At 37.8% G+C, this 25,718-nt stretch overlaps 1 protein-coding gene across 2 annotated transcripts in view; it reads left to right on the top strand.

Annotated features, from left to right (window-relative positions):
- Positions 1–786: 786 nt before the first annotated feature.
- LOC120624155 (phosphatidylcholine:ceramide cholinephosphotransferase 2-like) overlaps positions 787–25,718 on the top strand; it is a 98,529-nt gene continuing 73,597 nt past the window's right edge. The window contains exon 1 of one of the 2 annotated variants that reach the window (XM_039890527.1): positions 787–1,416. In XM_039890527.1, the coding sequence (XP_039746461.1) occupies positions 1,296–1,416 (121 nt within the window). In that variant the 5' untranslated portion in view covers positions 787–1,295. The remainder of the gene's footprint in view (positions 1,417–25,718) is intronic. The other variant, XR_005658746.1, reaches the window with a different exon arrangement.

The raw sequence follows: 25,718 nt of genomic DNA, 5'->3' as shown, positions 1-25,718 counted from the left end.
ATTATTTTGTTTTTAAGATTTTATAATTTTTTTGTTTATGTGTTAATTACTTCGTAGTTAGGTTTGACTTTATAATTAATAAGAAAAACAAATGCTTTAAGTTTATCTCAGACTGTATGTTTGTAAGTTGTTCATGTGATCTCTGGTTATAAGGTATTTTTCTATATAGTTTATTTTACGTTCAATTAAGTTAATGTACCTATTATTTTCTTGGTACGACTTAGGCTATAAGTGGTACGAATTAGGCAACTAGACGCCTTAATCGTACCGAAGGCATATTTTTGAAAAACGTTAAAATACCTACTTGAATAAAAGATTTTCAAGTTTCTATAATTGTCGATTAAAAGCCAACTAAATAAAGATTCAATAAAAGTAGAACATTTTTTTATACTTCAATCACACTGACTATTACAGTATCATTTCCTTAGGGGGTACGATTTAAGCAACCTTACCCTATTTAATATAATAGACATGCTCTATACAGCTCTAACAGATTAGCTCTTTACCATTTTGGACTGCATCATCACTTTGTACTTTTTGGTAGCTATTATTGGTAATCGGTTAAAAATAAACCCGCCTTCCTAAAACTTAAACAACCCAAACCGCAGTCATCAATACACGTACGACATCACCCGATACCATCGCAGGCTTCCGCGCCATACCGCCTGCCTACCCGCGTCGTAGCGTCGTTATCACCTTATCAAGTTATCAGTGAGGTAAGGCGAGGTGCGGCGACCTTCGAGGCGCGCCCCCGCGGCCGCCACTCCAGTGCCTCGCGGTCGCTTACCAGCGGCAGTCAACGCGTGCCGGCGAGCCACTACAACAACGAACGGATAACCCGCGAGATCCAACACGATTTTAAGTTTTAGGAAGCTCCAGTTCAGCCGAACTGTCAATAGTTTTTCCTAGTTTTCCCTGTGTTGTGTGGAGTGCCCAAACAATTTTCCGCGGTTTTCATACAAAGTTTTTGAAAACTTTTCACAGGCTTTTGATGTCGAAAACTGTGTAAAGTTAGATTTGTCGCCTGTATACCCTGTCGAGATATAGTCACGCGTTTTGTAGTGTTTCAAGTTTTCAATTCATCAAAGCTTCCACTAGTGTTCAGCGTTCCCCAGGGGGTCCCATATGAAGTGCCTTTTTCTCCGAAATTATTAACAAAACTGAACATTTAAAATTACTTATCACGATTTTGAAGTTTTTGTGTACGGAACCTTTGGAATTGGAACTGTCTAGTTCCTCCAGTACTCCTGTTGCTGGAGCCATGTGCAGTGCGAGCGGGCGGTAGTGCGGCGCGGATGGGCTGTGGTGAGGCGAAGGGCGCGATGGGCCGCTCTCCGCGGAGGATCGCTGCGCCCCGCCGCAGCCGAAGCCGCTCCAGAGAGCTGGCGCGGCTGAAGACTCAGCTAAACGGAAAAGGTCTGTGAAAAACTATTAATTTTCATCTATTCTATAACATGCGAGTTAAGGTTTAGACAATAATATAAAACTATTATCCAACTTCCGAGCTATGTGTCTCCTGTCTGTTTATATAGTACTGACCTTAACAGCGTAATACAAATTCACTTCTGGGGAATATTGTTACAGACGATCTAAGAGATGTTTTTGACATTGATAGGGAGCAAAAGGTTGGAGTTCAAGGGGAAGATGTTAGCTCGCAGATTTGCTCACTGTACAAAAGAGGTGAAAGTTACGTTGTTTAAGTCCTTCTGTCAGTCCTTCTATACGTGCAATCTGTGGGTTAATAATACCAAAAGGTTCCTCAAGGCTCTTCGAGTCCGATATTATAACATCATCAGGATAATGTTGGGACTGCCTCGATACTGTAGTTAGTGCGTCGGGTATGTTCTCCATAGTTATAAGGAAAGATTTCGCCTATCTCAAACCTAGAGTCGAGAGCAGTTCCAATGTTATTCTGAAAGTTTCAGCTGACAGACAGGGTACTGACACACACTAGATGTAAGCTTTAGTAGGTATGTAGCAATATTAACTACATTAACTAAGATATATATTTAGTTATTGTCAACTGGACCTTTAATAAATGCAATACAATACAATACAATACAATAATTTAAGTACAAATCTCAAGATCACCATCCTCTTAAATATATAACGTAGATTATATTTATACTAAGTACCAACTAGGTAATAGATGGAATCTAAATGACTTATTTATAAAGGTACTCGCAAGTAAACATTTGTATTCTCCGTGTACGATACCACACATAGGTGCACCTCCAACAATAGATTAGTTTATTTGTTTATCGATAGGTAGCTACGCTCTGGATGACGGCTTCTAAACGATCTTCACCGCGATACATCCATTATGCTACTGAACTACAAATTTCTAAAATCATCAAAGCATTGGTATTGGCATCTGGTGGATTATCTGCTTGGTTCATTAATAATAAACCAAAAAAGGAATGGAGAAATACTTTTAAGCCAACAAATTAATTGTGATAATATCACGTAGCCACCTAGTCAGGTTTCTTTTCTCGATCATTCTAGGTGATACGACAATGAACTTATACAGCAATCTTACTACCTACCTACATTATAATTCAAATTCAATAGTTGCAGAGAAACTCAGTAGTTGCTCTTCTTCAACATCATAGCAAGCTTTATCAGATGATGAAATCTTACTTAAAGGAAGTCGTACTAAAGCACGGGGATTTTACCAAGGATTAACGCACTGCTTTGACGCATACTCTAAATTAAATCTCCCACGAGGATGTGTAAAATGGTTCATGAACTTTCGACTGAATATTCGGAAAAAGCAGTCCAATATTGAACGCGTAATATGTTTAGTTCATCTCTAGTAGATACTTTACAGACAATACTAACGTGAATGACGACGTGCAGAACTCGTTTTCTAAAAAACTTTCCTTGCTTGTACTCACTCATGTAGCCACCAGCCGATAACAGGTTCGCATCCTGCGCCGCGCACCTAGTGGCGGCAGCTATGTGCCCGTTACCCGCATACGGTTCTAATATTCATATACTTTTAAACCGCTCAACACACAGAATCTCGGCGGTAGCGGCTCAGAAGCGGGAATTGGCTGTGCACAAATATTTACAACGCGGCTATCTTTGCAAGATATCAACATTCTATTGTGTTTCATATGTTATTTTACCTATTTATAATCCCGTGGTCTGTCTACAACGGCTTCTGTGTGTTTTATTTTTTCACAGAAGTTGAGTGTCAAACTCATATTACCAAAAGATTTCATCAGTAGCACGATTTTGCCGTTCCAAGTTTAAACAGAATTATCTATCACCTTTTATGAAGGAATTTGTAATAAATTGGTTTAATGTAAATGATGTCTAGATGGCATTTAAACATTCTTGGTTACGTACCTAACGTTATATATACCACTTACCAGTCATATTCTTGACTTATATATTCGTAATTGGAAACAGCTGAGTAAATCACACGATTGTGTTGCTTTCTATATAAAATAGTGAAGAAAACTAAACAGTTATTATTTTAAACGCTGTAGGCATATACTACTTATTCAGAACATACTTTCCGCGTAGGGGGTAAATGCTCTTAGTCTCTCCATTCACCTTAGATTCGACGATCCAAAAGTTCTTTATAATGTAGCCTTGGAAATATGTTGAGTAAAATCAAATGTTAGTTGCCAAACAGAACGGAGCTCCCTAACGCATATAAGTATTACACTAGCTGACCCGTGCAACTTCGTCTGCACCAAATCCCCCTGTACACTAAATTTCATGAAAATCGCTGGAGCCGATTCCGAGATTCAAATTATATATATACAAGAATTGCTCGTTTAAAGATATAAGATTCAAATGGTTTCAGCTCCCAAGTTCCAAGAACGGCGACTCAATACTCCAGAAACGCACTTTAAATTTTAGGAGCAAAGCCATTTAAATTGGAAATCCCTGCAAAAGACCTCGGTAATGTCCCGGAATGGACAGTTGATATCATAGTTAAGATGCGTTTTTTAAAGTCCCTAAGGGTCTACTCTCCTTTTTGGCTTAGTGGTGTGATCAGAAAAACTTTAGGACTCCTATAAATTCACGCACGTCTAAGTCTAAGCAGTAAAGCTGCCCTACTTTGTATGTAAATCAGTAATAGGTAGGCATTAGCTAGTCACACGTGATCGGCAGTAGCAGGTCTATTGCTCACGGCACGCGGCCCCGCCTTGACCCCGACACCCCCGGCCCCGGCGCGGCAGCTGGGGAGCACCTGTGACCCAGACGGCAATTAAGCCATTCGCGATTTCAGGCGACCGCACCACGCTGATTGTAGCGCGTAACCCAGCCTTGACACAGTGAAACACCAGTCGCTGATTTAGGATTCAGATTTACAATCCGCATGTTCAATCACGGATCTCTAGATCCTGGATTCAGTTCTAGGACAGTGGTCAACCCTTTGTTTGGTATTAGGTAAAATTTGTAGCAAGGAAACTGGCGCTATCCCACTTCCTGGGAAAGCACTCGGTCTCAGTTGCCTGTCCATTGCCCACCAGTTAAAACAGCATGGTGGGTTTGTATCCTAAAACGTCCTACTTTCAGAGACTTAAGCATTATATCTTTTAAAAACTGTTGTCGTAGTGAACCTTCCAGTTAGAGTTCGTGTAACCTCAACTAACCCACACCAGCGAACAAGTCACTGTGGGTAGGACCAGGGTATATTTCCGTCTCGCCTGTGATATGTACCCCTCCTCTTGCCGCGAGTGTCGTACGAGGCGACTCAGGGAATTCAACGGAGAAAGGGCACCAGCGTCTTCTGTGCTAATACTACCATCTACTGCGATCACGATCTTAACCCAATACCCCTGATCGATTTCTACACGGCATCGTACCGATACGCTAAATTGCTTGGCGGCTCTGTCAGTAGGGTGACTAAAAGCATCGGATGATGAGACGAGACCAGAGAAAATACGGAAATTATAAATTCCCAAATTGCCCCTGAAGGTGATTGAATCCGAGACGTCTTACTTATTAGACATCATTAACCTTATTAGAGAAGGCAGTTACGTGAACTTCCGGTGTGAAATAATTGAGTATATATTTGGGGCGTTCATTTGACGTCACACTAACCCTGATTCCCATTACAATGGCCACCAGCACAATAACCATTAGAAACCAGCTCAGTTCACGTTATAATGAATGAGAGATGCAAGATTTTAATGTGTTTACGTTCAGCTAATGAACAGTTGAAATGAAAGGACGCGGAGTGAATGTGAGCGTGTAGCTGAAGAGCATACATATAATCTTAGAAGTGATTTAAAGTTGTTTTATCTTACTTTATATATTTTTCTATAATAGGAATCGATAACTAGAAAATATAAAACTAAAACGATATTTAGTATTTTTAAAACACGATTTTAATCTCGGGTGTAAATCTTTACCTATTTGAGTGTAGGCGTGCTTGTAGTTTTATAGATATATATATATATGTACATCAGTCAATCGGAATTTTGCATTAAATATATACGAATATATATATGTATTGATTTAGAATAAGTATATTTTTAATAAAACCTACAAAATGTAGTGATGATAATATAAATAGACTTTTTATACACGGTAACTTCATTAGTACAAAAGCTTACGAATTCTTCAAACAATAAGTAGGTACTTATATAAAGATACTTAACTAGATTGGATCGTGGATGACGCACACCCGACAAGCCAGGTTAGGACATCGCCTTGGTCTCAGTCGCTAGACGCCACGATCAGCTTACGGCTTAGCAAGCTAGTTTGTGTAAGTATATCCAAACACCTGTTTATTTAGTTGTATATACTCCAAACTTTATCACATCCTAGACTTTCACTACTTGAGAAGCATACATTCAAGGCCTTATTTACAAACGTGCATAACTTCGAAACAGTTTGAGAGAATTGAATTTGAATTTTTCAAACTCAAATATCAGAGCGGGAAAGTCCGTCGTTATGCTACGTTTACAATATCATGTCAGTCATGCCTAATAGGATATATAGCAATGGTAGTTTACATGCCATCTTCTGCAGCTGGACACAGGCCTCATAGCCTCTTTATAGCAGAGAGGGAGAAAATATTTTTAACTAGGCGTCATCATCATGTCAACCAATGGTCGTCCAATACCCACTGCTTTTGACCACATAGTTTTTTTGTAGGGAGTTCCCAATACCACGGTCTTGTGCCGCTTGAGTCCAGCGGCTCTCTGCGACTTGATATTATCCGTCTACCTCGTCGGGGGTCCACCACCGCTGCTTTTACCGGTGCTAGGTCGAAATTCCAGCAACTTAGGACACCGACGTCCATTCTCCGAGATATGTGCCCCGAATACTGCCAGTTTAGTCGTAACCCCGGTTCTTCTACGAATCACCTCGTTTCTGATGACGTAGCGGTAGAGATACTCGAAGCATAACTCTCTCCATCGGCTGCTGACCGAACATGAGCGCCATCCTATGATACCCAAAGTTAGCGACCAAAATTCAAAACCATATGTCATCACTGGCAACACACATTGTTCAAAGACTTTGATCTTCAGGCACTGATGTACATATTTTGTACTAAAAATAAAAGTTAATATACAAACACCTGTTAAACTAGTGGGTTATACTCGACTTGTTTATTCTGTAGTTATTATTATTATGATATAATCGTGCTGGGGATGTGATCATGCTAGTGATCCGTCTAATCGTAAACAGAACGACTGTCACAGTGTTGTATACCTACTCTTGCGCAAGAAATGCCTCAATTGTAATATGCTGATCAGTAAAATGTAACGGTTCTGTGGGATTTCCACATTCAGCAGCAGATTGCAAAAACTGAAACTCGATATTTGATTTATGAGCTCATTAATCACACGCCAGCACGCCTCTCGCGATATGTCCGCGAATGTTTGACGGTTTGTTTTGTTCCGTTTCGTTACTCAAACAACATTGACCTCAATTGGTTTCGGCAGACGACGGGCAACAGGGCACAACCGGCTGCAGCCCGGTGACGCCGCACACGCTCCTACAATTACCTTTAACTTTAGGTTCAGTATATATTTCATCATCATCGTCCTCATCATTAGCCTATAAATGGCTCATCGCTAGGCAAAGGCCTCCTTTCTCATACAGAGAGATTTCGAGAGCATTTCGAGAACACGCTCAAATTGCTCCCATGTGAGCCTAACGTGTTCTCCGAGGCATAAGGGTGGACTCTGCTGGTACTGAGAGTTAGTACAGAAAAACTCAATAAATATTCTTATACGAATGCAGTTTATACAAATGGAGATAATTATTCTTTGATTAACTAAATGAATAGGTATTCAAATAAGTATACAGAAAAACTTCTAAGTATACAGCATTGACACAATGATACTTATCAGTTTTTACAGAATGGGTATTCTTCGGTAAATGTACTCGGGAACTTCATAATCTTGTTCCACTTACGGCGCGGCGTCCGTCACGCTATTCTACCACAAAACCGGGAAAGTAGCGTCCCTATGTAATCCTTGTGTAACCCATCCAAGTTGAGGCATTCCTAGCATCATTTCTGGATCCCCACAAAATTTGCCAAACATACAACTCGAGCCGATCGCGTGATTTCGATTCACATTGACGTGTTCGTTCGTAGGTATTTCTCTCCTATTTGCTTGTCGAAACAGTTATTGTTTCTGTATTTACCACTGTAAATATATCGGTCATTGACTGTAACTGCGGGTGAATAGATAGATAAGCGACCCATTGACTTTATAATTAGGCGCAGTGTTGCCAACTTCCCTTTTTGTTCTCCATTTAGCCTGGTGGTGACTTGTGACGTATAGGACTAGTGACGACGTATTCTTCTTACGTCGCTGGTCTCAAGTTTGACTTAGAATTCGTAAGGTACTAGGTACCCCACATGTTTACATACACTTAGTAAGAATCACGCCTTTGTCTATTAATCCTCAAAGATCCTTAAATCATATGGCAACCTTCAAATACTTGCCTGAAATTCAAATTCAAAATTCATGCATTTAAATTTTTTTTTAAATGCATAAATTTAAAGCAGGGTTATATTAAATCACTTTTGAAACGCCATGTCTGCCTATCTACTTGTACCTACTCTGTAGTGAATTATTTGCTCGTGGCAACCTGGAGGCAGATTCCACCGAGAAGCAGTAGGTGACATTCCAATAACTTTATATTTAATAGTAATTCTATCTATCTTTCTCCTTCCTAACTTTTTGAAAACACATGAAAATATTTAAATTGTAGTACGTTGGCCTTTATTAATCAATGTAGTAAACATGAATAGTAAGTTATGTAACACACTAGTGCTTTCACCGTGGCGGCGGCTGTCAGCCCGAGACTACTTTCCAAACTAAAGGCTAAAGGGAAGGACATTAAACTGGCGAATACAAAATAATACTTTGTAAATAAAGTATGTGCCCAACCAGATAGTAGATGTGCACTTACATATGAAATCTATTAAAGAAAAAGTGCCTGATTTTGTACATACGAGATCGGTTGAAAACGGAGAAAAGTTTTGATTGACTCGGTTTTCATGAAAAACTTTTCTTCCACAATCTTTCTTGTCCCTTTAATTCATTTATTCATACTTTTAAAGGAATAAATATAAAAATACGCAGTGACAACGTAGCAGCATGGATTACTATGCTGCGATGTTGGCACTGCGTATGGGGCAACAAAGGTTACGGCAAACACATGTTAACACGCTTCGCTTTACTTCATGCAATATTAGAGAAATAGATGATTATAGGCAAGTATATTACAGCAACAATATAATGATATAGGTACGCGCCTCACTAATAACTGTGTCTTATTGTAATCGCTATCTTTATGGATGCATCGCAGACTGCGGCTTTCCCTGGGGCCGCAGACAATGCAGTTTTGGCTTACTATAATTACATAACACTAGCTGCTCGTGCATCTTATGGTAAGCATGTTCAACTACATATCTCGATGTAGATATCCTGGGTTTGAATCCCGGGCCAAAATATATTGGGAATTGGGATTTTCTTTTGAAGAATTCTCATACCACTCCGGAGTTAGGAAATTGGCAGTATCAACCTCCGCTCCGTGCCTCGGTGAGCATTCCTTTCGGCCCCGGTTACTATAAATAACTTATATTATATATAATATTCGTTAAAGTATTGGAGCAGCGTGGTGGGTATAAAGCTCGTTTCCCACTGCTGGGAATAGATCTCTTTCTCGTTTGAAATCTCTTTCTGTTTCCAGCAGTGGGACCACCAAGAAGTATTATATAAGTAATCTCCAACCGTGTGAAACTAGGTGGTGAAACTATTCTGACCTGGCGTCATCACGCGACGAAAAAACGATAATAACAAATCAAAATAGTGAATTCCTTACCGGTCAATGTCGAAATAAACAGGCCGGGGTCACGATGAAAATGGATCTCACATGTGGCGGTGACATGACAGGCCGCCTGGCACAGCACTCTAGCGTACTGTAGATATATCAGGTTAGGTTAGACTAACTAAATAAAAACTAATAAAACCATAGATGAACCAATAATGACGTCACGACGACTTACCCTTAAGTGTAGGAACATTTTCTAAAGTGATCGATAACTCTGTTGACACGAGTAGCATTTAGGGTCGACTTCCCGCACTGGGCCATCGACTAAATAGTGTATTCTTAGTCATCAGAAATCTAATGAATATTGTAAGTTTGTACGTATGGTACTGTTGTCAAAATATCCCGCATTCTGAATGAGTTACCGACAAATATATTCCTCAATTGGCATACTTTTTCTCCCGCGCACCGATTGCGTGCGCCTTCCAATGAAAATGCTCTACGAGATAGTTTTGTTATAGTTATAATGACGGACCTAGCAGATGGCCTACCTGATGGTTCGTGGAAAACCATCGCAAATAAACACAGCAACACTTCGGGCATGCAAGGAACACATCCTGCAAATTGATACCCATTGTCCATCAACCTTTTTGTATAAAAAGGAAGAAATATTTTTATAATATTACCATTCATTTGTTTTAAGATCATCTTTAGTATAGGATTAAACTATAGGTACCTTTTCCAAGCTTCCTTACCTATTAAACCACCGGATGCAAAATATGCAAACGACAAGAAACTCTATTATTTGAACCCAGCGTTTGCGTGCACTAGTGTGTGTGTGTGTGTGTATTGTATTTCCATACATACGGAAGATACAATGCCTGATACTACCGACCTATTTCCCTACTGCGCATTTAAATGGTTTCCTAGGGTTTTCCTTATTTAAATTCCAACCTACTTACGCTATGATCATTTATATATGTAGTGAACAGCGTGAGGTAGATTTCTCCAGAGGGATCAACATTTATTGCTACACTTCGAATTTTGCAGAATAAAATAACAAGAACTTATTTTGGTAAACAACATTGCGATTTCCACGATTTCGTGGTAGTGGAATTACCTACTGAATTCGCTATCCAGGATATTAAGTTATCTTTTATAATATGATTCGCAGGGTAACTTTGGACCTACCAATACACAAGTTTAAACAATGTGTTAAAACATATTGAATAAATCGTGATTACTATACGATTGATGAATTTCTTAACGACAAGGTTGCTTGGAAGCAGGCTGCTCCGCTCTTGGCTCTTCTCGGTAGAATATGCCTTCCGAACCGTTGGTAAAGTGGACCGGTGGAACTACTTAAAATAAATGAACTTTGAATTCTTTGAATTATGCTAGGTAAGAGGCTCTGTGCTGAAATGTTTAACAGGTTTTGTAAAGAAACAGTAAAGTTAAATAATTAATACAAAGTAAGGTAAAGTTAATATATTAATGGCTTTCTACTGACTGACTGACGGACAGCCCAAACGATAGAAAGTAGAAAATTTAAAATTTTGAAGGAATATCCTTAGAGCACCCTAGAGTTCCATCCACCACATATTTTTGAACGGGAAGTACCTAGTCTGTATTTTTTGAAGTTATATCTATACACACATCGTAAGGCGTGTTATACGAATGTAGATATTCCTTATTTCAAGTAAATGACTTAAAAAAAACACTTTAGTATTTTTTGACAAGTCAAACTTATCTGTTTGTTGTAACTTTACCATGGGGTCTGGACACAATTTCTACTGTAAAGATGAAGAAGAAATGAAGAAGTCGCTGAAACTCAGCATTAATGAGTATTTGCGTAGGTTTGAGACGCGTGGTAGCAGGTGAAGGTCGCTGCTCGGCATGTAGTGAGATGACGGCGCGTGCGCATTTCAACAGTTTACAAACATGGCGCCCGCGCTGCATACTCTCATTAAATGGAAACAACTAATTAACACGATTACACATAATGCATCAACTGCAACAATACCTACAGAAAAATATCCAGATAAAACTGCGGTCTAGTTAAATAAAAATGAGGACGTAGGTACCTATACTTTACTTGCCGCTTACGAATATCGTATTATTTTCATTGTTTAATTAAGGCATTCTTATATTTGTGAAACAGTATTAAAATATTATGAAATAGCGTCACTGAATGGAAAATCCACATTTATCATGAGAGCACTGATTGATCCAATAAGTCAGTAATAACAGTCGCTTTTAACTCTTGCAAAAAAACATTAGTATTTTATTTAAAAAACACCCATTATGTACCAAAATGTAGTCAACTCACAAAGTTCAAGCAAGTTAGTCAAGTTCATCAAGGTAATCAGCTTGTATACGTACGAAAGTGCATAATAACGATATCACAGGGAAGGCCTACAATGTAAATGATATCATCAGGCCTTGGCCCAGCTGTGGCCGGCCGCGCCCTTCCGCCCGCGCCCGCCCTTGCGTTCCCGTGATAGAGACATTTGCGAATTCCGATCGACTGGATTAGCTAGCCGACTCGCACCTCTGTTTTCAGGAGCTTCACAACATAGCAGCACAATAACAGATAACATAATAATTCGGTAATTTTAAGCCTATTTAAACTGTGCAATTAGTGCTCGTGATTTGTTAGCCCCTTGAACATGTGTATTCGATATCTCCGACAAATCTGATTTGATTTCAGCAAAACTCTTACGGTTGGTATGAAGAGAGTACCTGGCTGGCTCCACATGGAATACACCTTTTAAAACATTATGCAAAACGCCCTGGCATGCAGGATTCCCCACGATTATTTCCTTCACCGTTTAAGCAAGTGACATTTTAGTTGCTTAAAAAAACGCACTGGTCTGCACTGGTGGCATTAATAAAAATATATAGCTTACTAAGAAGATTTATTGTACAAATTAAAACATGAATGAGTATCTCAATAAACGCAATTCATCTGAGTGAACGCGGCGGCGGCTGCTTGTTGCTCTAACTAAGAGCATTCCACACGTTACATGTCGGATACAGCCCGGAGTCATTTTCTACTACTTGGACAAGGCTAGATGTTTTTTCTGATAAGAGTTTGTTAGACGAATGAAGACGCGAATGGATGTTGAGATTTAGACGTTTGATCATGCGTGGAGAAACACTACAGCGGTTTATGAGATGGCTCTACCGAATACATGCGAGTAGGTTGTTTGTACTTATACCCATCGCGGCTTCTGATTTTTATCGATCAAAGCCAACCCTTACAATAATCCATGATGTTTGCTCTTAAAGAGATGTCAAGTCTTGTAGCATTTTATATTGATCAAATATATATAATGAATTGAAAAATACAAGACCATATATGAATTATGTATATGACTTAGGTAACAAAATATAGTTATATAATATTTCGGTGCGTAATTTCATGATGCTCAATTATTAGTTATCTACTTATATTATTTATTTTAAAATCATAGATTATCATTTTACGCGTTTTAAACCAAGAACAAGGGAGTTGTTATCGTTTACGCAGGCATGCCCATTACTGAATAAGTGTACCTGTCGATAGCGTTGACCTTTCCTTCAATTAACGTGTACTAGTGATTTCATTCATTGCGTCATTTTATACAATGAGGTTTATTGATTTAAGATTATGACTCACGGACACGCAATGTGTGTTAAATGTTTTGAGTGAAAGCCCTTTTAACGTACCTATGTTAGAGCTCAGTGTTTACTGCTGTAGCCCAATAAAGCTAATAGAGCAAACGTTGTACGGTTTTTTTCTAGAGATGGAAAACTAGTTGAGCGTATCGCTGATCTAGTTTTTGGTAGGTAAACTAGTGCTCCTGAGTCCTGGTACGTAATTATACAATGTCTTTTGTATCATATTATGTTCACCAGTGTGGGGTTTAATTAAGTTAAGTTAATGATTTACCCTTAGGAGTAACATGGGGTAATGGCTATGGGGAATGGTGGGGTATGGGGACAAAATTAGAGTATTTTTGAAACTTAAGAAAAATCGTCTTTTTCGACTGACATCTGTCAATCTAAGACGTTTAGCATAAGATCATCATGCATAAGATTGGCAGTGAAGATAACGGATAGTCGGTTTTATAAAAAATCCCGAAACTATACTGAAATATGAAATATAAATCCTTCTTTTAACACGCTTTATATTATCTTCACCTGTAGGTATATATGTTTTTCATAAACTCCTTTGGGCTTTATTTTGACTCTCTTTAAACGGTCTGATATCGTTCAAACTTTATATAAATATCTAGAATCGATGACAATACACTAATTTAATAAGATTATTCCATTTTTCAATTTGCCGAATAAGATTTTTGTTTATTTATATATTATTCATCTACCTATAGTCGATAAGGCAGGAATGATGTTAATTTTAATTTCCAACCATTATCTTTAGCCGATCTCTTTAATATTAAAAAATTGGTTTTAATTTAATAAAAATAGTTTAATAATCGATCTTTTATAAATAAACAAAACTAAAACGAAGTGTTTTTTAGTTTTTTTTATTTTTTTTTTCAAATGATTCGTAGATTAGGCAGGTTGCATTGAGTGGATACGCTACAAAATTAACATTTGTGTTTTGATCGTACTAAGCTAACTGCTCCTTGCCGCGTTCTCATTATCCCATTGTACCCTATAGAAATTGTGACTAAGTAGTTATAACAATGCGTAGGTTACCAACTTAAATAATACATAAGTCATGCTTTTGATGAATTATTTGTTCCCAAATGATTTCCTGGTGCGGTTTTTGAAGATGAAAAAGAGCTTTTAAAAGCCGTGCGTTAAGTAAGTTTATTTCAAAAAGCGTTGAGTTGTAAATATTTACCACTGGTTGTTGAGCCGACCTTGGCTCGGATTGTATCGGATCGCTTCGAGCGCTAATTCAATTACTTATGTGCACGTCTTTAGCGCAGACTAATTGAAAGATGGGCGCAGTTCACGCAAACCACAAACCTCTGACTTCCGGCTCCGGATCTACTCGCATAACTTTATATTTGTGATTGTAGAGTTTTATTTGAATATATAAAAAACCCACAAACACTGTTTATTTAGTAAGTCGCGTCGGGATTTCTCACGGCGTCTCAACGAAAACGAAACGAAAGGCACACATTCAAAATTAATCTCAGATGCGTGGAAAAATTGTCAACCTTTTGTCAAATTACTTTTTTGTTTTGTTTGCTTCAACAAACAAGTACTAGCTTTTTGTGATGGAGCTCTTCCGGGGAAGTAGGTACCTAGGTACTACCGTCATGCTTATTCCTGCCGCCAAGCCGCTGTATCCCGGTGTTGCTCTGTTTATATAGGCGATGGTTTTCTACGTACCAACTGATTGACCAGTCAGTATTATTATTAAAAAGAAACAAATTTCACTTCTTCTAAAATTGTTATTTCAAAGAGTTACTTCGATTTCATTATTATGACTTAGAAACGTTGATTAATACTCATTACATTTTTAAAGAAAAAAAAAACCGACTTCGATAATAATTTTTATACCAACTAAAAAGGAAATATATTTTTGTATAAATCAAGCTTGAATCATATGGGCTACAACTAGCTTTCAGCTGCGAAAAAGTTTGCAACGACCAACTTTGATAGAAAATGTGAGTGTACCCCGATAAAATGAACGTCTGGGTAAACCTTTTGAGTATTAAAACGTGATAATTAAGTTCCGTTATCTGTTTCTGAATCTTTTCATATGCAATTTGAATGGGACCATTTCGGAACAAACCCCTTTTGAACAAAAAATTTGTTCGTGCCCGAACATACATTGATAACCTCCTCCTTTATTAAGAAAGTCTGTTAGTAAAATGATTTGTTCAAACGCGAGGAACGCTTTGCACTGTCTGACCATGACCGCCAATACAGACCAACCCCCGTCGCTCTGCGTCAGGGCGCGCCCAGGTTTTGTCGTATTTCACCGTAAAATATCGGCCGCTTCCACGCGAAACAGAATTATGTCATACGACACCCGCCGCTGCTGATTAGGCTATTATTCGCTAAGTGATTGCGCGCGCTCGCTGGCCGCCTGCATAATAACAACATAAATAATTATAACACAATGGCTTTCAACTTATCAATTCAAAGTTGCTTCTCCCTTACGTTGATTATGATGTTATATAGTATACCTCTAAGAACCAATACATTATAAAAAGTACCATCGGTCGCCTGTAGGTTCCTCAGCGCAAATTCTCCCTAATGCGCTGTCGTGGTGGTGAATACTGCTGAGTCAGCCAGCGCTTTCAGGCCGCAGGTCGTTGGTCCCGGTTTCCATCTGTGCAGTATGTCGAGTGACGGGTGTGGACTGTAGTCCTAGGGGCAAAGAACTTTTATTTTTACATCATGACGCGAAGGAATGCGAAGGCTGGCGAGCGATTAGTGATCCGACTTGACTTTGATGCGCTGATTTATACACTGTAAGTGTATCTTGATTAATGTACCTGTCGGTAGATAGTTTGCTTTCGGATTGGCGGGTAAACATATTATTTTTATACTAAACAATCGGAGTGTTTTTCGCAATCTTCTTTGCCCGGTAAAATTAAGTCTTGTCATTCTCCAAAATACAAGCCATCTCTATGCCATTCGTATTATTGTATACCCTGGACACCGAAAAACTTCAACTCCATTTTATAAAACCTGTCTAGGTAAATTTATTTCAAGCGTTTGGCGTTAGTTGTTCCACGTGTTGACCATTTTATGAAAAACCATTATCGTCACGTCGTCGTTACGTCAGCCATGCGCCAGTGGCTGACAGCTTTTAATGTAAAATTATTACCGGCATACAGATAGAGCATGGCCTTAGTCCTGACTCTGTATTACATTCAAGTCATTGAACAATCATAAATCAGGTAGCAGTCACAGAGGATTTAATCATCACAGTTTAGTAAAATTTTGATAAGATTATCTTCATCACAAGCTTATGTTATCCACAGATAGGCACATGGCGCCTCTTTCATAGAAGTGAGGTTTATAGTATAGACCCATGCGTTAACGAGTATATATTTATGTATATACCTAGGAAAAATTATCAAAAATTGAAATGAATTAATTAACCACAGAGTGAAATTGCCAAGCAAGCGTTATTCACCAATCGGAGATTCATTTTAACCGTGAATACGCTATTCAGTAGAGCAACAAAGAGTCAAGGTGCTGTGATTGTAGCTGCACGTAAGTGCACGAGTGTGTTTGTGTAGAGCCGCGCCGACTCACACCAGCTGTATCGTACTCCGGTGCATTTCCAGGGCAAGGTCACCGCTCGCCGCCACAGAAAACGACTCTTGCATTTCTCGCATTAAATATCTGCTCCTAGCGACATTGCAAACCAATTTTAAACACATCACATCGGTATTTTTTTAATAAATGTAGTAAATGTTTGGGTCTTAGCTAAATATTAATGCTCAGTTTTACATAAATCGCCGAAAATTTCACTTATATATCAGCAGCTGATCTTATACCTAAGTTCTTAGGTGCAACTATCTGAAACTGCTTAATATACAATCAAGTAGATGAATTTACATGTTATTTATAAGAATTAAAGCCCACCTAGATAACTTACATATGACATACTTAAATGGGGCCCACATAGAAATAATTTAGCAAAAATACTTAGTCCTACAACATACGCGGTTAAAAAGATTCGTCATAATATGACAAATATATAAACTGCTAGGCTTGTGTATTTTAGTTATCTTATTATAGGGGGGTAAAGTTGTATTATAATGTTAAGGATTACTTAAACGATAAAAAAGCTTGGGTGAGAATTGCCCTAACTTCATAGCTTAATATTAATTTACTGTGAGATGGTGATAACAAAAAAAAATACGTAAAAATAAAAAATAATAGGGTGCGTTTGGAACCCTCGTAGCCTTAGGCTTAAGTTGGCGAACGCAGTTATCACCATCCCCTTACAATTATGTCAACATATATATATGAACGCTTCATAAGTGCCTGTGATGGGCCTACATGAATAAAATTTGAATTTGATTTCAGACTTAGTGCAATGTTTAAGTAAGATTATGCAATTGTAAAAAATAAAAGCAGAGTAAGTAGAGGTAGGTACACTTTATCTACCTTAAAATAAAGAAACAAAAAAATAGATATTATAATAATTTTGATCAATTATTAATCCTCAATAATTAATCTATTTTTATGTTAACATAATTTCATACGCCTGTATTGTATGCAAGTCGAGTTCAGGTTTGTTGGGTAAGTTTGGCTTTTCTTCATGCTAAAAGCTCTAACGCGCCTCAAAGAATTTCATTTTATCCGAAAAACCACATTTCTAGATTATAATAACCAAACAGTTCACCGCACTTACGCTCCTGTCGTGATAGCTGCTCATTACGCGCACGCAATCCTCAGTACCCTAGACTTGTACTTTAGTTATCGGGTAATAGGTAACTTGGCCTTAAATGGATGCCTAAAATCATCCCAATCACTATCACAGAAAAAAATAAAAAAGTTTTTAGTTATATAATTTAGGACAGGGTTTTCCGACCTTTTAAGTCCGCGGGACACTAACAACCTAGCATATTTAAATAGACACTTTTTTCATTCAATCTTAATAAGCCATTTAACAAAGAAAAATAAAACTCCCATCAATGTGATGCTTGACTTTGGTGATCTCCAAGGTTTAAAAAAAAAAAATGTAAGTCTATTAAAAGATAGCCTAAGTGCTAGTGCAAAACACAAAAACACTACTTGTTTTTGTGTTTTGAGTAAATTAAATAAATAACTTTGGTTTCATGAATCTGGCTTGAATAAAAATCGTGAAAGGGCAAGGCCGACTGGCAGTTTGAACAGGAAACGTGTGACAGGTGCATTACCTGCAGCCACTAGATGTAGATAGGTATTTGGTACAGGTATTAATAGATGAACCGGCCGATTTGTTCTTGGCTTCTTCTCGGAACAGTGCAACTCCAGTAAGTTTCCTAATTTACCAATTCCGTTATAATGTATCAAATGCAATGATGCTACCTACTAGTGGAGTAGTTTATTAAACAGTACTCTCGACATTTAGTGACTACATACTATCTATACTATAATATATATTTATTCGGAATAATCTAATACTTTGAACTCGATTAATTTTTTATAAAAATTCTTAAAATATAATAAACGCTATTATCCTTTTTGTAATGTTTGCAACTGCGGATAATAATATTACACGGATAATTCCGATCGGATCGAGCAATCTTTGTTTCTTAACCAAGTAAAAAGGTAATTCATATTTGGACGTATATAAACGAACAGGCTCCAACAAACATCAAGGTAGCTTTGAGACCTTTAGAGCCTTTTCGTTGAATTACGAATTTCCTTTAACTACGTCTAATTATGATGAATCGAAATTCTCGACTTCGTATGTGTTGTGTGACCTAAATACCGGCAGTGTTGGAACTGCACTTGGAGTGAAGCGTGCTATCGAGTTACATTACGAAATGTTTACTTATAACAGTTTAGTAAATGCAGCGACTGCGTAGTCTTCGGTATTCCAGAAAGCTAAGCAAAGCAAAAAGTGGCATAGCATCCGTCACATCCTAACATAGAACATTACACTTCTTGGTTAACCTCTATTAAACTTGTTATCCAAGTATTTGCAAAAAAATATTTCTTAATTACGAGTATGTGGATTTCCTGTTCCTGTTAAGATTTTGGGTCATTAGCGGGTCAGGCAAGACACTGAAAAAATATGAAATGTTTTTTTTAATATTTAAATAGATTCTTACTTATTGCTTTGCCTGCAATTCGAACGAAGACTGTGTGTAACTACTCTATAAACGTTACAAAATTAGAAAACATAGGTATCCTTCTATCATCATTATCAAAAAGGTCTACATCGCTGCTTCAACGTGGGTGCAACCCGAAATACGAAGCTAGAGATAACGCGCAGAATCAACGTCTCTCGTGGTCCCCGAAATATGGACTTTGTAAATTGGCTACAACTTAAGAGAACACTACTAGGCCCCATCTAAAAATGATATATATTATAGATAAAAAATACTAAGGCACACTAGTACCAACTACATTGACTGCATTCCCACTGCAACATCAAGCTTTGCATTAATTTGGTTGCCAGACTATGCGGGCCAAAAGGACTTTGGGAATATTTTATAATCGAATCCAACAATCGAATCGAATATGACAATAAGGACATGCTCCCATCATCTCTACATTACATCAATAGAGGCGTTTAAATTTAAATATAACTATCAAATAACATTTGCGTGTCTGGGTCGCGTGCGTTGTCTTTGCCACTTCATTACATACATAAATAGCTTTAACGGCCACGAAAATCTGACATAATAGAGCCTGTTCCAAATTGTTCCGACTTTTTTTTATTTCGAAGTAGCTTACGTGTACCTCACTCTATCCATAAGAGAACCAAAGTCTTCAAAGACCGTAAAACGAACCGTACCGTGGACCGGTAAGCGTCCTGTGTGACGATATTTATACGACTGTTTTTAGTGGACTAACTGGCTGGAAGCGGCTGATTAAGAAAAGCTGGATGCGGATGTTGGAACGGCCAGGTTGCACAGAAATTCGAGACAATACTGAAAAATCACCCCAGTTAATAACACATACCACAAATGTTATGTTGTGGAAAATTGACCCGGCTGTGTTTATAGTTCAGGTCGAACTCCTACCTGCCTGACATTGCTAGGTACACCACCTATTCGTTGTTGCTATCAACCGGTACGGAAACCAAATAACTTATTACGTGGGGGCACTTAAGGTGAATTTAGTTTAGAAGGTCAGTATCGGGAGCATTTGTGATATTTTAAATTACACTTAGGTAACAATGTCCAAAGGCGAAGGCCATACTCATGTAAAACTTTCTGGTAATTGCTTACCTCACGCGTTAAAGGTCTAATAATATGTCAAAATCGTTAGTTGATGTGCAATTACAAGATTATTGAATGAATGGAGGTCAATGGGTGTTCCAGCGGACGCTGTGAACATACGCGGCCTTGTCATTTGAATCGAGCGTTCCTATTATTCACGATAATATGTTGTAGGTAGTTCATCTAAATACCTAGATAGGTAATTCCTCATCATCATCTTTCGAATCTGTGGACATACGGATACATTTAATATCCATACACATCTATCGTTCATGGGACAAGATAAGCCTGACTAATAAACTCCAACTATTAAAAGGATAATCTTTTCTTAAAAATATTCGATAAAAAATAGACATTGATTGACTAGTGTCAGTCTTCAGAGAGTCTTTACTCAAATGAGAGATGGAGCTTTCACGCGGCAATGGTGGTTGGTGCGCTAACTAATTACGGAGAAAATAATAATAAACTAGACTTGCCCGCAGCATCGCTTGCGTGAACTATTTTGGAGCGCTTTATATCACTTCGTATCTTAAAATTACGAAATCTGTCTGGAAAAAGAACGATAAACCAAGAAACTTACCTCTTCATTTAGGTATAATAAATACATACCTATACAATATATTCTGTGATAGGAATAGTTCAGCATGAAAGGTAATAGCAGATAGCGCTTTACTTATATCCAATAGGAACCTTGAATTTATCCGGGATAAATAGTAAGCTACCTATGCCACACTGGTCCATAAATTATGTCTAGGAAAAAATCACCTTCCCTGTTGTTGCTGACCGAAAGGTAAAAGGAAAACCTATAAAACCCCTTCGCAAATAAACATCTGGATTTAACACTGACAGTTTTTCCTCTAGATATCTTATCATCCAGATGATATGACAATTATTAAAGTATTCGTTACAAGACGGTCCATATGTGGGCGAGACGTCACAACTCACAGAGGCCAGACGGTGACGTCATCGCGCAGTCCGGCTGCGTGAGTGTAGGTCAAGTGCGAAAGTTTAGTAGATCAGGGTGTGGAATGTGGGGACGCCATAGCTCTCAAGGACAACGAGGTTACGGATAGCAGTGCTGTCTGTAATATTACGGTGATAATGAATCTTCTAAATACATTTATTACATACGCACCAATATAATTTGTGAGGCACGCATTTGTTTGTATAAATATTATAATAACTACTTTACATTTTAAAAACTGTATGTACCTACATTCTTATTATTATTATTATTATTCTATTTCTTTTCTTCTATGTACCTACTTAATTTACAGATCATAACTCAGCTCTTCATCAAAAGTGAGTCAGCTCTACTTAAAAACCTTGCCTGTGGGAATAATCTCATTTCCTGATCCCTGATTGATAAACCATATCAATAACATTATGAGAATGATATTAGAGTAACTTTGCATTCGATGGCGTTTTCTCTGCAGCGACATTCATGTTCAAATAGTTTACGTAGTTAACTAGCTATTGCCAGCGTTCTCTTTTTACAAATTCTTTAAGAAACGTTTGTTTTGCTGGGATAAAAAATAGCCTATGTTACCTACTCTCCTACCTTTCAACTAACTCTATGCCGAAAATAAAGTTTATTAGTTTCTTTGTAAGGGCGTGAAGGGGGGACAAACTAACAAACGAACCAAAAACACAATTTCACATTTATAATATTAGTGGGCAAGGATAGTAAGGATAAAAGTGATTAGTAAATAAATAAACGTATAAACAATCAATTATTCCACAGCTGCCGGAAATGAGTGGATAATAACTGGCAATAATGTATGTGTATTACAACCAATTACGTACTACGTCTTCATGTAATACATAGCACATATCTAGTGGTAATATCACATGTAGACATATTAATATCATTTTTGTCATACTTTTCAATCACTTAATCGTGGGTAGCTGTAATATCGATTTCTGAACCTTTTTTTTGTCTGCCTGCAGGTATCTATGTCTATACTTCTACCTATTATACTTTATAACTTTATAACTCTGGATCTACTGAATTGCTTTTGAAAATTGTGTCACCAATATAAAGCCACATTATTTGTGAGCACATAGGCTATATATTAACTTTAAAACAGAAAAGTTCTTTTCGTGGTAGTCTGATTTGCAAAGTAAGACGGAGAAAAAGTAACGCACCAATATTTATTATTAACGCAGCCTTAACGATGAGAGATATATGAAAAAAGATTAATGAAGTTTAGGATAATGTGTGCAGCAATAATCCAGCCCAATTTTGTATTTCTTAGCTTTGGGAAACTTGGACCTAACGTCCGTACGTCATTGCCTACGACATCCCAGAAAAGGTCTGCACGGATGAGCACATCGATGGAAAATTAGGGTCTGCAAGTTTCAAATTGTTTGTTATGCAAGTTAAGTTAAGTTTAAGTATGAAGCAAGTCAAAGCAACGTTATATATTTTGTGTATTGAGCTGATATAAGCAACCCTCAGTAATGTTGTATAGAACAGTTTTTGCAAATACCTGAGATGGTAATTTTATTGATAGGCTTTACTCGAGAGCTAAAGCATCCTTTAGGGGACTACTTAGTTTCAAATGAGGATTGACTTCCACAGTCTACTAATGCACGGGCTTTATCGACTTTTGTTTGTTTCAGGGTTTGTAACTTCGATTATTGCTGTAGATAATATAATTTGATTTACTGGTTGCTTACAAAAATGTACCTACTATTGTATCAGTAGTATTAGAAGGATTAGTGTTATCTGGCCATAGTTGCACGGCTATTATTGCAAGGCTATTATGGAATTTCTTACAATCTCGGCAGAGACCAAGCCTGCAATTGCGCTGATGGTGATCATTTCAAACGCAATTCGTGCAGTCTTAATCGTTGTACATCGGACATTTTTTCCTCTAGATTCTTTTTGGATAGAACAGTCACTTACTCTATGGTCACCATTACAAATGACGCAAAGCTTATTATAATAATTTTGAGTAGAAGATGTAAAAGATTTTGAATGAGTGCTGGTGTTAGGACAGGTCGTGCCAAAGTGACTTTTTAGACCTATTCAATCTATTGCGATTCAATGACTCTAAAATGTCTGCGCGATCAATTAAATCGTTCAAGTGTGGGTATGTCATGCAAAAAATTACACATTTCTTCCCATTTAATAATGTGAGGGGATCTAGTTTTGAACTGATAATGTGAATTTTCATTAAATCCTAATAGTTCGGTAGATAAGAGTCAAATGTCAAAATATTAATAAAAATAAAAGTCAAAATATGAATGCAAACCCAATCAAAATTTGCGGCTTAATATTCTTAAACAGGTAGGTACTGCAGACTTGATTATTTAAGGTTTAGGTAATATTTGTTCTATCAAGAGCTTCCTGGAGAGAAAAAGAAACAAAACAATAACCTATAAATCGTTACGACACGTAACGTGGGTACGTGACTAATTATGCAATTGTTTCATCGTACTTTAGCGTATTGTTTTTACCTAATAGTGTGGCTTGATTTTTTTGGAACTTTTAGGATGCAAGTGGTTAGATAGGTATAGGCTACGTGGATGTAACAAAAGGAAAAGTTGGGCACTTATCTGAAAAGGCCGGCACCACGTGGAATGCTACTGACTTCAGTGCAGGAATACGATCACCGTCTCGGCTAAGGCTTCTATGACCCTTGATTGATGCAAAAGTTTGTTGGATCGTCGAGACACCGCCAAGTGGTAATTGCGTATATCTTGTGTTTCTTGAATCTTTACCGAATTATGCTTGTAATGTAATTTGTATATAGGTTCCTTAATAAATAAAGCACGGTCGCCATTAGTGTTGGGGTTTGGTTGCACAAGTCAAACTAATACCGTCTTTTCTACAATTGATTGTGCCGATTCACATGGATTAAAATTGAAGACGAAGAATTTGTGAGAATGTGTAAGTAAAGACATTGACATAACAAAAATATATATTGCGGGTGGATGGGTAATAAATATAAGAAATAACGAATACGCTTTCAATAGCATTTGCTTCGAAAACGGTGTAGGCGCGTCAACACAACTTTTTATTCAACAACTACCCAAAACAATCGACTTATTAAGGTGCCCCAAGTTTCTACTATGTTCGGCTGTATTTTGTGGTAGGCAATGAAAAATATTCTGTTATTTAAAAGGTAAAACTATAATATGCCGCTCGCTTATATACGCTGTACTTACCTATTTGCGATTGTTCATGTTGTTAAGTTTTTCAAGCATATTAAGCGTTATAAACACTTGTATTCACACTGATAGAGCTCATTACATATAACATTTATCTTCATCACAAGTAAAATCGTGGAATAGTTTCCGCAGACCCAAGTACCTATCAGGTACTCGCTCCACATAGTTTCTACATGACATAATAGATGTTATTTTAAATATTGCTTATTTAGATTGGTAAAAAAAAATTACATATACTTTTAAAACTACAAAAAAATGTTATAAGGAAGTCGTTAAATGTAATATTTACGACAGTAGTTTATGATTACCATTTGCTAGATTTTTTTTTACAACATTAATATATTTTTGATGTTTACGGGAATTCATGTATTCTTTATCATTTTTAGTAGATACCTGTTATACCGTCGGTGGGAAATCTTGCTTAGCAGGTTGTTGGCAAAAAACAACCGGCAATGGCCACAGATGTGTGATGACCTGTTTGAAGTTGTTGACAAGTCAGCGGTAGCGAACAGTGGCCATCGGGTAAGGCTTCGGCTTTCCTTACGGGGGAACCGAATTCGATCCCTCTAACTTTTCGGAGTTATATGTTTTAATTTCCCTCCCACCATAGCTCATTGCAAGAAAATATTATCAAAGTCCTACTTCGAAAAAGAAGTCCGACACCCCAACCCCCTAGTGGTCGATGCGGCAACTTATACCCCCGTCCCCAACGTCGATATCGGACGGAGACGACCGAAGCACGTCCTTGACGATTCAGACAGTCAAGCCACTACCGTCAATGCGTCTTAGTCAGCAACCTTTTGAATTTTGAACCCGTCAGGTGTCCATCCGAAATAGAAATGATGGTGAAGCAAAACATTGTGAGGAAACCTGCATGTCTGAGAACTCCCCATAGTGTTCTCTTAAAGGCCTATGAAGTCTACCAATCCAAGCACTTGGCCAGTCTGGAAGACTACGGCCTAAACCCGTTTCATCTTTAGAGAAGACCTGTGTGGATCTGTATTGGGTCAATGATGATGAAGCGGTTCAGCGTTCCGGTGCAAAACCGTAAACAAATTGAGTGTATTATAATACGTACGGTATTCGACTCGACTCTAAGTGATCTGGATTCAGCCCTCGTTTCGGTCACGGGCACCACAAAGTTTGGTCCAAAGAACCCCCTCGTTCTAACGTCGCCTTAAGCTGGAGCTGAAGCCTTACAAAAGTCCCATCAATGACAGAATAAAGTTACATGACACGAGACATTTTTCCCGATTCGTCAAACTCTAGAGATCAAACCTAGATACAGCTCCAATCTTCTTCACCAATAACCTCATAAGTCAAGCTACTTGACTTATAGAACACCTACTAAAGTGGTTGAGTACATTGAACGAAAAAAACACAAATAGGGTGCTAAACTTGTCGAAT

The sequence above is a fragment of the Pararge aegeria genome, chromosome 5, assembly GCF_905163445.1.
Source record: "Pararge aegeria chromosome 5, ilParAegt1.1, whole genome shotgun sequence".
NCBI classification, from domain to species: domain Eukaryota; kingdom Metazoa; phylum Arthropoda; class Insecta; order Lepidoptera; family Nymphalidae; genus Pararge; species Pararge aegeria.
Note: the sequence above shows the minus strand (reverse complement) of the source record. Positions and strands in the feature narration are given on the sequence as shown.